Source organism: Felis catus, chromosome D4 (assembly GCF_018350175.1).
Source record: "Felis catus isolate Fca126 chromosome D4, F.catus_Fca126_mat1.0, whole genome shotgun sequence".
Classification (NCBI taxonomy): Eukaryota; Metazoa; Chordata; class Mammalia; order Carnivora; family Felidae; genus Felis; species Felis catus.
Genome location: NC_058380.1, coordinates 44,870,243 through 44,886,714, shown reverse-complemented (window position 1 = coordinate 44,886,714; position 16,472 = coordinate 44,870,243). Strand labels below are relative to the sequence as shown.

At 43.4% G+C, this 16,472-nt stretch overlaps 1 protein-coding gene across 2 annotated transcripts in view; it reads left to right on the top strand.

Moving 5' to 3' along the window:
- The window catches only part of MLLT3 (MLLT3 super elongation complex subunit), a 289,433-nt gene extending 277,990 nt beyond the window's left edge, over nt 1–11,443 (top strand). For both annotated transcript variants that reach the window (XM_045043401.1, XM_023242352.2), the window contains exons 9-11: nt 677–748; nt 1,916–1,987; nt 8,746–11,443. In XM_045043401.1, coding sequence (XP_044899336.1) covers nt 677–748; nt 1,916–1,987; nt 8,746–8,877 — 276 coding nt within the window. In that variant the 3' untranslated portion in view covers nt 8,878–11,443. The remainder of the gene's footprint in view (nt 1–676; nt 749–1,915; nt 1,988–8,745) is intronic.
- The last annotated feature ends 5,029 nt before the right edge of the window (nt 11,444–16,472 follow it).

The window sequence follows — 16,472 nt, the reverse complement described above, 5'->3', positions numbered from 1 at the left end:
CAAACTACTGTTCGTATCCTACGTTGTAATTGGTTCCTATAAAATGACAGGCGCTTGCTATTTAATCACGGGTAGACACATCATTTCTTGAGCCATGGAAGATAGCCCTGGCTCTTGATTTCTTGAGTTGGAGGATGCCAGGTTGGGAGCAACCAGTATAACTGATGGCCGTCTTCATTTTCACAGCTGCATCAATGTAGTGGATATGAGTAATTTTTAGAATCCGAAAGACAGGTACTAAAAAGGGGCATTTGAGTGTTTGTTTTATCATCCCTAGCATACTGAGCACTGGTAGTCATGCTGAAACAGCAGAATGAATAAGAAAAAAAAAAATCTTGCCGGAGGGGACTATAATCTCGTATAACTCAGCTGCTGTGCATATGTGTGAGAGTGTTGTCACAAAAAAGCAGCAGCCTGGGAAGCTTAGATCAATTTCCTTATCGTCAACTTCTTTTTTTAAAGTCTTTTGGCCTGACTCAGCATTTCAGATATAAGTCCTTTATTTTCCAAGAAAGAGTAAGATCAGATGAGACGAAAGAAAATGTGTAGAGGAGACTTGCTGTTTGGAAAGTGATCTTATTGTAGGACATTTCATTCGTAAGTGCCTTTGTTTAGGTGGCAGGTCAGCTACGAAGTGCTTGAAATCAAGTTTAACAGCGTTCTCTTTGATCCCTAGATTCTTGAAGTGAAAAGTCCAATAAAGCAAAGCAAATCAGATAAGCAAATAAAGAACGGGGAATGTGACAAGGTAGGTTTCCGGGGCGTTCTATGAGTGCTGCAGCACTGACGTGTCTTCCATTTCCTTGTGTTTCCCTCAAACATCTTTGGTGGTTCCCCTTTCATTTCTGCATCGGAAGTGCCCAGCACCACCCCCACCCCCCCTCACCAAATGATGAGCACTTTTCCTCGGTGCTTCGTAGTTGATTTTCCAAGTCTTGCTTAGATCTTCAGCGTTAAGCTGGGCCCTGTATTGCCCAGCTTACGATGCCTGTATTGCCAAGGGATTTGGGGCACACTGAATTGGGAGGTAAGAAAATCATGGTGGAGGTAGAGGGTTGAGGAGTCTCAGCCACAAGGGAGCAGGACGCCCGAGCCTCATGTAACGTGCTTTCCAAGTGTGCATCGTGCATTCGACATCTGACTTCCAGACCTGTTGCGGGCAGGGTGATAACACGCTGTGCAGGATCAGGCTAGGCCTGACTAAAGCTTCACCAACCTTTCCTTTGCCTTCGCTGCAAACGACGCTAGAAAAACCCATGCGGTTATGCTAACAAAGATTCATGAGTCTGAGCATATGGAAAGAGAGGTACGCTTCTGTCCTTGCAAGGGAGCTTTTGACAAACCAGATGCTAATATGGATAGCGATCTCTAGTTTTCATAAGACATTCTCTTCTGTCACTTCCTATTTACTGGCGATGTTAGGTATGACCAGGAAAGTTTTTTTTTTTTTAATAGAGTTTGTCCTGATGTAATTGGTAATGTGCATTTATACTCCCATGTTCAAATTTAGACTTTTCTTTAGTTGAATCTTAGTTAAAAATCTTCTGAGATGGAAGAATTAAAAAAAAAAAAAAGTGATAGCCTGTGATAATATGTTTAAATTCACAATTTAGGATTGAGTACCCTTTCTCTCTGTGGAGGGTGTTACCAGGAGAGGGTGAGTCTGCTCCTTTGAATCTTGTTGAGAGCACATAAGTGCAAGAATTGCCCCTCGTAAAAAAGCTGGCTTTATACGAGTTGGCCAGGAGAGACTTGGTCTGCAAAGGCCTTGGGTACCGAGTCCACACAGCCCCGGGAAGGGTGGTAGAACGGGGAACCTCCACCTGCTGCTTGTATGTTCCTGTTCATTTCTTGTTTTGTTTGTGGATCGCTTCCTAAAGTGCTTGTTCTTTTGGGGGATACTCTTCTCTTTCAGGCCTACCTAGATGAACTGGTCGAGCTCCACAGAAGGTTAATGACGCTGAGGGAAAGACACATTCTGCAGCAGGTGAGAACTGCTTTTTAGCACAACCCTTTCTAGAAGCCTCAAGGCCTACTCTGTATCATGACACCCGGAGGTCACACCAGCCCTACGCTGTCAGCAGAAGTCTTTGGGGGGAGGGGGGCTCGTGGCCCAGGTTACCTCAAAGTCCGCTCTGCAGCTCCCGCCCCTCCCCCGGTGTTGCAGATGATGAAAACTGGGCCCTCGTGGAGGTGACGGTGCCGGATTGTACCCACGCCTCAGCCGGCTGACTGACGCTGTCATGTGGGCTGAAGGAGGGGATAATGGAAGTGCAGAAGCCTTTGGGGCCAGGCTTCTAGTTTCATGAGAAAACAGTGATAAGAATGTCAGTCAAATGGGGTAAACATTTGCGATTTCAATTCAGTAACCTTTTGCCAGCGCTCTTCTGAGGGAAATAAATATTTTCCTCGTTTCTCTTATCTTCTACAACATACATCTATTATTATGAACTCAACTGTGAAATTCTTGTGGAGTGGGGAAGCTTCTTTTCGTACAATTTGATGTTTTGAGAAGATAAGGGTGCTTTTTAATTTTACTGTAGTTACAGTACACGTGTCCGTGGCGTTAACAGTGGCTATCGATAAAATAACTTAGTTCTTTAACACCCAAAGAGAAGGTTGCGTTCTGAATTCCAGGGTGGGTTTGTAGATTATTTCACTGTTTGAAATTTTGTTTTATTACTACTTTCAAATGACTTGAAGGAGTACTTAATCTACCCCAGCTGTGTGTGGGTTATCTTTTTTTAATGTTTAATGGCTGATGGTCACATTTATATTCTGTGTACATTTTTTGCTGAAATCTATAAATACATACTCTTGAACCTGCCAAGTTCCCTGATTTGTCTGATATGCTTTTTAACCCTTCTAGAGTTTCAGATTTGAACACAAGGTTACAGACCTACAGTTCCTAACTGGGACGAGTTGGATTTCTTGTGTTTCTCTGTAAGCGAGTGCGGGGAGGGGAGTGGTTTACCCTAAGAATCACTCCAGTCCTCTGCTTGGTGTCTTTCTTCAACGTTCTTTTGTCGAAATGAAAATTGTTCGGCTTGCCATTTACCAATTACTTGGGGTTAATTGACTGAATGGTGATGGTAAATCTATTAGCGGATAGTCCCGTCCCTTTCTATCCCCTTTTAAACACCAGCTCTGAACCACTGTGGAGCGGTTGTCCAATAAAGCTACTAATGCACAAGCTGGGCCCAGATAGTGAGTCTCGCCGGAGAGCGGAACAGATGTTTGGGCAGGGCTGGGACACCTTCACAAAGAACGCCCAGCCATCAAGGGGAGGAAGCAGACCGTTGGCAGGGTCTTACCTTGGGGTGTCGTTGGCATTCCGATTTCATATTGTCCTTTGATTTGACCTTTGAGAGAATCGTGAGGCAAGGTGGCCTCCTGGAGAATTCTACCAAAGTGGATTACTTTAGTGTCCTAGAGGGAGAGAGTGACGGCTATGAATTTTTAGCCTGGCATCAAGGCGCTCCAGGACGCACAGCGTTTCAGCCTAATTGCATTCCCAGGCCGGTTGAAAGCTCTCAGTCTTTGGCCTTTTGCCTCGTAATGCAGCTGAGGCTCGTGATTATGATACCATGATGCATGTCCTGTCACGGTTTACTGCTTAATTAATTCCTATTGTAAAACATAGCACTACTGAGGACTAATGTTATTCCCCACCTCGAGAGCTGCTCATCTCATGGAATTCACTCCACAGAGTCCACGTCTTCACCGCCGCGCGGGCCTGAGCCCCTGCGACGGGATTTCTGGCGAGGCCAGGATCCCATCCTAGGTCTTTTGCTATCAGACGCATCCCATCAAAAAATCTGGTCTGACGGTTGTATTCGGCTCACAGAAAGTGGTTAATGCCTTTGTTTTACTCTGGGTTCATGCGGTACTGGCCCCCGGTTTCTAGCTTACTGGGCAGAAGGTACTGGATCAAGAGAGCCTGTGTTCTTAAGCCACTTTTCCTTAGGTTAAAAATATAGTACAGGGGATACCTCCAAACCCAGAGATGTGAGTACCGAGGACTGCCGAAGGATTTGATTTTTCTTCAAACCGTGCGTTCCACATTTATTTGGAAAGGGAGACCCAGCACCTCTAACCTCCCCAGCAATTGAGCTGAGTCTGGATTGGCTGCTTCTTAGGAGGAAGCAAAAGCTCTAAGGAGAACCACGCTTTCCTCAGAAGACGGGTTAACAGGCTAGAGAGCCGCTCCTGAACTTTTAAAATTATCTTCAGGGAGGTGGAAGTGAGTGGTATATTGGGGTATTCCTTCTCACAACATGGAGAAGCCTCCCTGAGAAGTCTTCTGCTGAGAATCATCATCTCCATCTTGGGAGATGGCCCCCATGTTACGGAATCCCCTGTGGCTACAATCCCGAAGGCCTGCCTCTAGCCCCGGGGCAGGACACACAGGGTCCCACGGTAGACAGCATTTCCCTGTTGGTAGCCAAGGCGATCCTCCAGGAAGACCCGAACGTACCTCAGGCAGAAGCGGTTCAAGCAAAGCGTGTTCAGTACTTGCCCTCAGTGAAAAGGCTGCTTTGGGACAGAAAGAACTGTGGTTGGTTTGGTTTTTTTTAAATGTAATTAGACCAAGAACAATGCATCTACCTTTTTATAATTAAAAACCAGGGTTGGGGAAAGGAGCCACCGATTTAACAAGTGGATCATACCCCCCTTTAAAAACCAACAAAAACCCCTGCCTGCATGGTACCCCCTAAAAGGCTTCTGTGGCAGGAACTCATCCATCACGAATGTTTTCACCATAACCGTGATCAGAAGAATGAGTTAAGCAGCTGAGATACTCTTCCTTTTCCACTACGTGTACACACCGTGTGCCCTTGCCTTCCTTTCTTATCTATAGTCACTCTTCTATTATTATTATTATTATTTGGGGGAGGTCTTTACTGTTGCAGGATGATGCAGGGCGAGGGCACCAAGGCGGGGCCACACCGCATCAGCAGAGCAAGGTGATGCCTATAGAGAGGCAGACAGCCATCCTCGGAGGACCAGCGGGGTGCTTTTAGGCCTTGTGGCTCCTGTCATCAGAATCAGACAGGTTGATGCTGTGCTTCTGATGTTCTAACCATCAGGATTCCCGGAAGGGAACCCACATTTATTTTTCTTTATGAAGTCTTTACTTAATTGAAGACGTGGGTGCATGCTCTAATAATTCAAGTCGTTAATGCCGTTCCCTTTGGCAAGTTGTCCCGAACGCCCCGCCTGCTGCACTACTGGTACTTTGAGGCCATCTCTGCATCTACCTTGATGTATTCTTACAAGCTCCCATAAAAGTGTGGGGCTCATTTAGGGAGATTGATCAGTTCCCGTTCATTTCTTTGTTTGTGGCTGTAGGCGGGCAGGGTGGGGGGAGGGGAGGGTGCCGCGTGGGGAGGAGGTAGGAGGCCTGTCAGCCAAGCCCTGGAAACCTACGAGACACCCCATCCCCTGGCTGGCAAATGGGTTTATTTGCTTCAAAATCAAGCAACTTTTTCTAGAAGGTATCTTTATTGCTCTGTTTTGTACTTACTGTTAAGTCATTAGCTGAACGGAGTCACAGAAAGCGATTTTCTTAAAGGAGTGAGTTGTCATTTCAAAGGGAAAACCTAGGGCTATGTTTTACCCCTACATTGTGATTTAACTACTCTCCCTCATCTTCTGTTCTCCCTGCTTTCTTCCCTTATCCCTGCCAACTTTTATTATAATTATTTTTTAAAGATTCAAGTAAGCCTTTTCTGAGTTTTAGCTTCTGGCATTTTCCCCGCTTCATTTGTTTTAGTGTCAACGAAATGGCTAAGAGTCAATGAGGGGAGGTGGAGAGAGCACTGGGTCTGACGGTTCCTGTGCTGTCCAGTTACCTCCTAGAACATTAAGGATAAGTTTATGTGGTAATCATAATCACGTTTCCCTGATCTGTGTCACAATTCCGTTTATAAAGAAGCTTTCATTTATCCTATTATCTTATTTGACCCTCTTGCACATCTGTGTCATAGGTAAAACAGGAGCCATTATCCCCATGTTACAGAAGAGGAGGAAACGGAGGGTCAGAGGTTATAGTGTTCTGTGCAATGCCATTCAAATAGTGAGCACCGTCAGAACTGATACACATAATTTGGGACTCCATTCAGAATGCTTGGTCACTTACCCAGCGGCCAGCAGTCACACTCTGGGACAATTGTAATTTGCCTCCCCTGGGTACATTGAAAGCCTATTTTTTCCTGTCCTGAAGATCACGTATTTTTACTAGGCCTATACTATTTCTTTACAATGTAGCGAAAAAGATGATTTACTCTGGAAAGCACCCTTAATTCAATTGATGGTCAGCACATACTAAGTATTTGATTGCCTTGAAAAGTTTGTGTGTGGACATAGCTGTGTATGTGCCTCAGTATGTATGTAGATGTGTGTGGGTGGCTTATCCAAAGCTCAATAACTATTAATAAAACAAATGAGTGTCCGCCTTCCATCTTGTTAGTGTTAGTAAGTTCTTGCTTGGTAAGTCCTTATGTGAATGTAGTATTTTAACCATAACTGGGAACAGCCTTTCTAATCTTTTGATGCATGAGCTAGAGATAGAACCCTGAGTCCAGGGGTTTAAGTAAGGCCCTCTGTCTACCTACCCACACCCCAGTCCTCCACCCCCGCCATCCACCCATATAATAGGTGGTCAATGTAGTGGCTTAAAAGGTGTCATTGAGGGGCAGTCGGTTGAGCGTCCGACTTCGGCTTGGGTCATGATCTCGCGGTTTATGAGTTCGAGCCCCGCGTCGGGCTCTGTGCTGACAGCTCAGAGCCTGGAGCCTGCTTCGGATTCTGTGTCTCCCTGTCTCTCTGCCCCTCCCCCGCTCATGCTATATCTCCCTCTCTTTGTCAAAAATCAACAAAGCATTAAAAAAGTGCCATTGAGGATGTAGACTCCTTGCCCTTCTGCTCTGCCATCTTTCCAAAGACACATATTCACTGTCTATATCCTGCTTAAAAATTGTCCTGAAATCCCAGCGACTTTGGACAAAATAAATTAAATAGCAGTATCTGCCACGTGCTGCAAGTGGGTCTGGGGAGGCCAGCGTTTTAGCTGGGCCTGTTGCCACTTCCAGAAAAATCCAGCTTCTAGTAAAAAAAGAAGGGATAAATGGATGTTAGGTAGACAGGTTGCTGTGTCTGTCATGATTTCACAGTGAGAGTAACTTGTTTTTTTATTATGAAACCTGTAGTTCCATCTGTAAAAAATAGTTCCAGCCATTGAGTAAGGCAAGAACTGCTCAGTCTGGAGCTGTGTGATTAATTGGGGTTCAATATGTCTTTTATGCTTCTGTGGAAGTCAAATATGTCAGGAATGGGGGGCACATTTTCTATGGAGAGCCACTGACCCATAGGGAGTAGTTCACAAACTTACTGTTTTTAAAAGAAAACTAATTGTAAGAAGAGAGGGTCAAAAGTTTCCTTTCTGCTGCTTTCAACCTGAAATTAGGTAATGTAAAACTCCATTGAATAAATAATAGGTTACATAATGAAAACTGTTCTCTTCTTTAAAGTTATTGAATGAAAGAGAATGGGAAGCAAGTGATAGGAGGGGGCGTGGAGGGTTTGCCAATTTTCTCTGCAAATATTTTTTCTTTCATCCTGATGTTGATTTGTTCTCTCTCCCACAACGCTTGCTAAGACTAACCCCCCCCTCCATCCCAGTTTACCTACAACATACATCTCTAAAATCCATGCAACCCCAGCACAGCGCCCATTTTGGATAAAATCACTAGTAAAATAAGAATGGAGAGACACACAACACGAGGAAAGATTCTCCCAAACCAGCAATCAACATCATTCTTAACCTTGAAACCTTAGAAGCGCCCTCTTGTAAGCCAAGGCAAGACAGCAACAGTACCTTCTGCCATCTCTTTCTGGAAGTTAGAGCCAATACAGTAAGAAACGAGGTATGCCTATTCCAAACGAGGAGACAAAGGCTTTCCTTTTCTTTTTATAGGTAATGCATTTTCTAGATAATTCATTTTCTAGATCATACTTATTACCCCCAAGTATTCAAGAGAATAAACAGAACACGACTCTAATAAGTATAGGTTTTCCTTCCTTTTGTTGACGTATAACAAAGTGTATAGCTGGAGGAATTTTAACAGAGTGAATGTGTCTTTTGTGACCGGCACCCAAATCAAGCAACAAAACAGTTCCAGCCCCTTCCAGTTCCTCCCCCTGGTCTTCAGAGGGTGGGATTGTAGTTGGCTTTTATTTTTTTCTTTGTGGGTTTTTGTACTTTCTAAGCTTTCAACAATAACATAGAAAGAGAAATGATCATTATTCTGTGTGTGTGTATGCGTGTATGTGTACTTTTTTCATAAGGAGTTTTGTTATTTCTAGGATGGAATTTCCTTACTCTAGTCACTATCCATTGAGTCTGTAACTAATTTTGAAAGGGGTCTTGAAATTGTACCTCCCTCTAACCACCCATACAGTAAAATAGTCTATTGAGGACTTGAAAGCAGAAATCAGTTTAAAGGATATGAATGATGAGAACAGGTATTCTGTTCTCATTGAGAATTTCAAAGAGTTAACATTCCTTTGGCTTGTTACCAAAGTGGCTAAGAGAGGGTTCCTTGCCATAAATGGCATATGGACCTTCTTGCCATAAAGGAGATTATCAGTCTCTTGGTTCTATATTTGATCCCCTCCCTCCCTGTCTCTGGCTTTTGATGCCCATTGCTTATTTCCCAAAATTTCTCTTCTTTATTCCCCTAGATCGTGAACCTTATAGAAGAAACTGGACACTTTCATATCACAAACACGACATTTGATTTTGACCTTTGCTCGCTGGACAAAACCACAGTCCGTAAACTACAGAGTTACCTGGAAACATCTGGAACATCCTGAGGATACAACAACTGGATGCATCAAAAACTATTGTTTTGTTTTGTTTTTTTTGGTTGTGATTTTTTTTTGTTTGTTTATATGAAAACACTCAGAATGATGCAACCAAAAGGGAAAAAATAAAAATCGAACAACCTTCAGCTTTATTTTTCTTTAAAGCCAGTCATCATCTCTTGATAAAGGAGAGGTTAAGCAAACCAGCCTCAGCGGACCACTCTTCTCTCCAAGGAAATCCCCGGGAAGAGTTAGCCTGGATAGCCTTGAAAATAAATCAAACACAACACAAGAAAACTTAAAGAATGTGTATGGTATCATGTATCTCTCTCTGTGGCGGTTCATTCCACAGGACGAATGCATATTCAACACACTGCCTTATTACATAACTGATCTATTTATTATCGCATACAGATATTCTAAAGTCGTTGAGGGAATGACACCACAAGACATTATAAGTACTTGTACTTGGTCCCACGGATGCTCTTTCAATGCAGCGCCCTTGCCATCCCAAGCCCAGTGACCTTACTTGTACACCGTGCCACTCTCCACCAACTTTTCCAAGTCCTTTTACTCGTTGCAGTCCGCATTTGCCACCTTTTGTTTTTCCAGTTCCAGGACACAAATGATCAACTGGGGGGACCAAATTGCCACCCTGATTTTCTTCTTTGTGGTCTTTCTTCTGAGAGTTGGGGCCCAGCCCTTGGCTGTATCCATATAATGATCTTGGACCATGGTAGAAAATGCACCAAATAGGATCATATGAATTGTTGTCTAGCCTTAGTCAATAAACCTGTAGGACTTTTAACCAAGTGTACCTGTAAACGTCCTGCATCCAGCATTGTTGAGCTGTCTTCAACATTCTTGTGTCTGTTTTACTGTTCTAATACTAGATAAATATGGAAGTAAAAGCATTCCACAGGATCATCGTTTAAAAAAAAAAAAAGGAATTCTGGTTCTGTTTTCTAAAGAAATGTTGTAGAAATTCTTAATTTGGATCTATTTATTAGAGTTTCAGCTTTCTTCGGCTGCCAGTATGTTCTCCATCTTTACCACAAAACCTGGAATAAGAGATTTTTGTTCCTGTATGATCCTCTTAGACTCTTTTATATTTGGAAAATGAAAATCTTTCTTTGGGGGAAGATTCTTGGTTATTCTGCCATAACAGATTATGTATTAACTTGTAGATTCAGTGGTTCGATCCTGTTTAGTCACTTGCTTATGTTTCCAGAAGGATTTCTTGTATTGGTGAAAATAAAGATGGCTGGGGAGGGGGGGGTATTTTTGTTCTTGATGTACCCTGTTTTAAAACTAGAAATCTGTCCTGTGGCATGCAAAAGAAAGCGAATTATTTTTAAAAGAAAAAAAAAAAAAACCCCCGAAGTACTTTTGGTGTCATTATTCCATCCTGTCCATAAGTGGAGATATGCAAAGTGAGAACAGCTCATCTTTCAAGTTTTTGCTAGGAACTCAACCGAAAAGAAGGGGAAATGAAGAAATACTTCTGGATCCAAAGGTTCATTCACTGGATCAGCCTTAAGAAAGCCTCTATGTGTGCGAATAGACCGGTCTCTAGGCTCTCCCTTGTTTATTTCCCGTGCCAGATGCTGTCTTTTCATACAGAGATTAACTAGTGTCTGTACAGAAAATGGGCTTTCCAGACCCATTCTTTTGGGCAGTAATGTAAATGCAGATTGATAATGAAGTTATTTCTGCATTTTAAAAAGGGGATTTTTTTTTACATTGTTTCTTTCTATCCAAAGACACTATTTTTTTCCTTTAAAAAAATTATAATACAGCCATGCTCCTTGTAAATTACTTCTGAAGCGTCCTCCCCAAGGACAAGTGTACTTTTCCGGTAATGTTCTGATTCTCGATGGTTGGCATGAACCGCCCTTGAAGCATTTGTTGTGTGTCCCCTACTCAGTGTTTAACTCCAGAGACACTTCTGGAGTCATTTTGGATATAAGGTGACTGATCTGTGTGGTTTTAGGCGTGGTTTTAGTTGTGTCTGGTTCTGTTTTTAACTTTGCAGATGAAAGGGGGAGGGCGATGCTTATATGAATTGTTTGCAAAATTTAGAAATCTTTAAACGTTTCTAACTGCTAATCCACATATTCTAATTAAGCCAGAAATGGATGTGGTTTAACTGAAATATCTGTGTAGTGTAACTAGAAATGTATATATGTAGTTCGGGCCATTTTTATTTTTGTAACTAAGTTGTATGGCAAAAATGATTTGGCGGCGTGACCATTTTTCTCGTTCCTCTGGCTGTTTACCAGGAAACTAGGTAACATAAGCGACCAAACAACAAGGACAACAAGAAGGGAAGCTACTACAGTGATAAACTTTAGACCTAAAATTTAGGCAATAAAGCAAATGTCTTCAGACTCTCGTCAAAATGTAAGTTTGTAAATTTAATAACGAAATTCAAGAAAACTTCCTCATGGACACAGCAAAAGGAGCTGTCCACAAAATTTCCAGAGTGAGAGTCACATTGTTGATTTTTTGCAAGTTGTATTCTTACTCTCATCGAATCCTTAAATGCAGAAATAATAAATCCCCTTTTGATGAATTTCAAATAGTTATACTTCTCTTCAAGTAACCCTCTCAGTTCTGCCATGTTTATAAACACCATCGAAACCTGTCAAAAAATATATTTGGCACATGCGTATCCTAACAGGGGCGTTGGTATTCTAAGCACAAAGGAAAAATGGCAGGGTTTAATTTCTTAGATAGATAGGTTTCAAATAAAATCAACTGGGTGATTGCGAATATGGTTTGAGACAGGCTGAGTGTGAGACGCTTTCTTTAAATTTTCCTCTAGTACTTTGACCGGGGTGGGGGTGGGGGGCAGTCGGGTGCGGGGGGAGGGATGTGTGTCTAGAACTCCACCCCCACCGCTAATAAATTAGTTTTTGCCTCTGGTTTTGCAGCAGGATTATGCCTCCATCCTAGTTAGCATATAGCAGTCAGGTTAGCAACGAAAACGTTTGCCGTTATAAACACCTTCACTGCAATCCACTTCTCCCTCTCCCTTTATGTAGACAAACAGGCGTGTCCACAGATGCTTGCATAGCGTGTCCAAGTAGGGGAAAGTGTAAAAAGATCGGGAGACAAAAACTCTACAAGAGACACCTAGGCGACTGTGCGAAACAGTTTTAAATTGCTAAGCCAGTGTCTCTGTTCTGAATCACGATTCCCCTTTTTGTGGAAAGAGCCGATAAAATTGGTTTTCTTCCGCCAAAAATGTTTCTGCCCATCCCTTTTCCAAACCCAGCTAACCTTTCAGAAAGACAGCTCAGGCCTACGTAATATCCCACGTACCGTTCGAAGCCCCACCGTTCCAAGGATGTTCAAGGTAACATACCTGTTTATAGGAGACTTTATTCTTAAATGCTTTAACTCTACCCAGGGGACGGAATTGGGTGCCCAGTGGTGGACATGGTGGCTTACGTTCATGTCTCTTACTTGTGGGAGTGATCGGCTCAAGACTAGTTTGCTGTCCGCTCATTTCGTTCCACCTTTAGCCTTTGTGTTCTAACGCTACGCGCTGCACACACGCACGCGCGCACACACACACACGTCCTGATCTTGCGCCAGACTGTTGCTCTAAAATTAGAAATGCGATGCCGAGACCATTACAGCCGCAGTGAATGTTGAGTTGCTTCCCGTGGTTTAGTTTCGTCTTGGGCTGGAAGTCTACATCTTTGGCCCCTTTTGTTTTGTATGATGCTTTTGATCGTGTAGGCACGGCCACCCCTGGATGTTCCTTGTAAAGATGCCTTGAGGAGGTCGATTTAAAAGGAAGACAAAGCCACCGCTGTCTGTAAACTGTAAATATGTATTTTGGCACTTGTACCGCAGTAGGTGCAAATCGAGTTCTGATGGAAATGCTGACAGATCCTTCATGGTGGCCAGAGCTACTGTGCAGCGCGAAAATAAATGAAGCAAAAATGTATTCTTGAGATTAACAGTGCAAGGCCAGTACATTTTATAAATCTGTCAGTATCTTCTTTAATGGAGTATGTGCAGTGACGTTGAAAGATACACTGTGTATGTGTGTGTAGAAGCTATTCTGTGACCTACAAGGCATTCGTAAGATGTATTTCCCATTTCTAAAACCCGTGTTGAAATATAAGTACAGATTGACAGAAATAGGTGTTTTACTTAAATTCGTATCTAATCTTCCGTGGCTCCATTTTCTTTACAGGATACAGTCTTACTGATTTGTTAAGAGGCATCTGACCAGAGTTTGGTTTTGCTTTACGTACAGGGAAAAATGCGCCCTTAGCTTTCCTCAAGAAGTGATGTTGCTCCTCAAAAAGAATGAATGGAGAAACCAGAACCAGCTGAGGGCACAGCCCAACTCCCATTCATCTTTGAGCGCCCGGTGTCCAGCACCATTTTCGTGTCCTAAAAGTCATTTTTGAAGGAAAAAAATGGTGGGGCACATTCTTAGAATAAAACAGTTGACTTGCGCGTGACCTTTTCTCTCTTTCCCCCTGTTTCTCTGGAAGGTTTGGTTCATAAATTAAACAATGGGCTATCACTGGACAAAGCCCAACAAAGGCTCTACATTTAGCTTAGCAGCAAGAAATGCTACCTTGATTAGACAGGAAGGAGAAACTCGACTTCAAGAAAGAGAATAGAATGCTTTGAGCTTGGCAAATAACCAAGGGAGTGGATATAATGCTCCGGTTAATAGTAGACTTACATCAAATTTGAGAAAGTCACCTTATCTTCAGACTGCCAAGCCACTGAGGAGATTATAGTGGACCGCCTTGTAGGTTACCAGCTAGGAACTGATTTTAGGTGTGGAAGCACCAGTCCCGGATGGGCTTGGCTGGCAGCTGAGCTTTGTAATGACCGTGCTTGAACCGAACTAATCCCTTCCCTTGTTTCGGCATGCATACTCATGTGTTTATTTTAAAATAACGGCCTTGCCTTTTCTCCAGCATGGAGGAAGTCAAGATGAGCGGCTCGGTCACGCCGAATGAAGACAACTCCGGATGTCGTCTCCAAGTGCTGTCACCCAGGAAGGGTGCGGAGCCACCGCTGGCCCCGATACCCTTGTTCCACCGTCTCTCAGAATCGTAGGCCCACTTGGATAGGCAAGGGGTCCCGGGGAGAGATGGCTGGTCAGCCAAGGCCTGGCGCCCAGACCTGCCCGCTTGGTAATCCAGGGACATGGTGTCTAAAACTGACGGGCATGTTTATTCTGATTGGTGGAGTCACAAAGGGTATTTTATGGCTTTCCTTGCCCGGATACCACCCAAATAGAAAATCCCGAGCCCATTTCAGTGCTGCTGCTTTCTCTGTCAGGTAATAGTATCCACACCTTCCTGTTTACGCGGTCCCCTTTTGTAGCGGCATTTCCAGGCTTTTCCAGAGGTTGTTAAACTTGCCCTGGGCTGTCAGCTCAGCCTCTTGGTCTTAATTTCCCCTTAATTAAACGAGGGTAACCAATATGGTTCCCAAGGGCTAGGGAGAGAACTGCGTCGCACCGACTGGAAAACATTTCAGCAATTGTAACTGGGCCCTGTAACTGTTAAATAACTACAGAAATGGCCTACCACCTGAATGGGAAGGCTGCTGAGTCCACTTTTATAATCACTCAGGGCACTGGGCGATCTGCACAGAATAGATGGCCCCAAGGAGTGGGGAGAGGTGGGGGAGCAAAGGCAAAGCTGTTTGCTCATTTCCCCCTCGTGATGATGTCTCCGACCACATGCAGCCCCTGCCACAGAGTTCTGAAGTTTCAAAAGGGGAGAAAAGGATAAATCCAGGCCATTAAAAGAAAATAATCAAAGCTATTGAAAAGATAAAACAAATGCGTCGCCCTAAAAGGGCCGTCTGTGCAAGTAATAAGGTTGAAATAGTGATACTGATTTCCTAGCCGAACGGCGTTCCTCACACATGTGGTTTGTGTATCCGCGTCTGGGTGGGTGGTCCGCTGAGAAGTGCTAAATGCAGCAAGATGGCTTAGTTGTTGAGCAGCAGAGGGAAGCTTTAGGACAGGCTCAGCCCGTGGCATCTATAGCCCCCGCAACATAAAGAGGCTTTCCTTTTGCTTTGTTCCAGGAGGGAAAGTTTTAACTTGGCTTAGTCATTTAAATATGAGTCTCTATTCTGCACAGAATTAATCAAAGGGTAGGAGTTTTTTTGTGTGTGCGTGTTTTTTTTTTTTTTTTAAAGCACACCCCCTGTCCCTCATCCTAGCTCTAGGGGGTGGGATGTATGGCACGGAATGGAATAACTCTCCGTTTGTTCTAATTTATCCCCTGGGTACTAGGCAATGATAAACATCTCCTTTGAAAGTGATGCTATTTTAAGTAACACCTCAGTCTAGATTGGACAGAAAAGAATATAAATTAAAGGTACATATTATGAATCTAGTCCCCAAACGCCGATGGGAGATGGGCTCCCCAAAGGCACATTAATGTTCATGAGAATGATTAAAGAAGTACCCTCAGTTCAAGGTGGGATGGGGAGGCTTGTTGAAGGAGACTTGCTTCTACAAAGAAAACATGGTACCCGTTGATGGCTTTTGACAGACATGAATCGTTGCTCACTCATGTCTGAAGACAAGTTGCTTCACAAATACTCCTCAGAATTGGCAGATACTGTGGTTTTTATTTTGACTGTCAATCACTTGGGTGATAGGTCATTGGTTTCCACGTTACAAATTTGTTTGCAGGTCAATTGCCTGCCTCCCCGCCCCCACCCCCACTAGAATGTACGCCCAATGAGGATAAAGACTTTTCTTGTTCACTGAAGGCTCTTCAGGACCTAGAACAATTCCTGGACATACTAGGCACTCCTATTTCTTAAAAATGTGGGAGACTTTTGTAAACATTGACCGCTTAAGACATTTCATGAAAACAAGTTTTAAGTTTGGAAAAACTGCCCAGTGCCTGACCCTATTGGAAATTCATGAACTGCTACCATATTAAATCTCTGGTGAGCTATGTGTTCTAACAACGACCAAACTTGTTTAACCTTATTTAATCCAGTATTTCTCCAGTTGTATATAACACAACGGTAGTTACAAAAGATCACAGATATTTTCCTTTTACGCTCCTTGATCAAACTAGTTTGTATACTGTTTCATTCTTCAGGGCTTACAACATACATTGGGATGTTACGGGTTCAGAGAAGGTCAACACAGCTAATTAATATCTCCAGAAGGGGTTTTCTGGGTTGAGTAACCATTTAGCTTCCTGTCCAAACTGGAACGTTTTTGAGAATTAAAAGGGACATTAATAATTATCCCAAGACAACACAAGTAAACCAAGGCTATCTTTGGCAAACTAGGATATGTGGTCACCCTATTTTTAAAGAACACCTTTTGGGGGGGTAGGGGGTGGGGGTGGCCGGGCGCCTTGGTGGCTCAATTGAGCATCCAGCTCTTGACTTCAGCTCATGTCATGATCTCAGTCATGGGATCGATCCCCATGGTGGGCCTGCTTGGGATTCTCTCTCTCTCCCTCTATTCCTCTCCCCTGCTTGCTCGCTGGCTCGCTCAAATTAAAAATAAACATTTTAAAGAACACACTTCGGAACATGCTGGACTGAAAACACGTCCTTCAGTTAGCATGTGC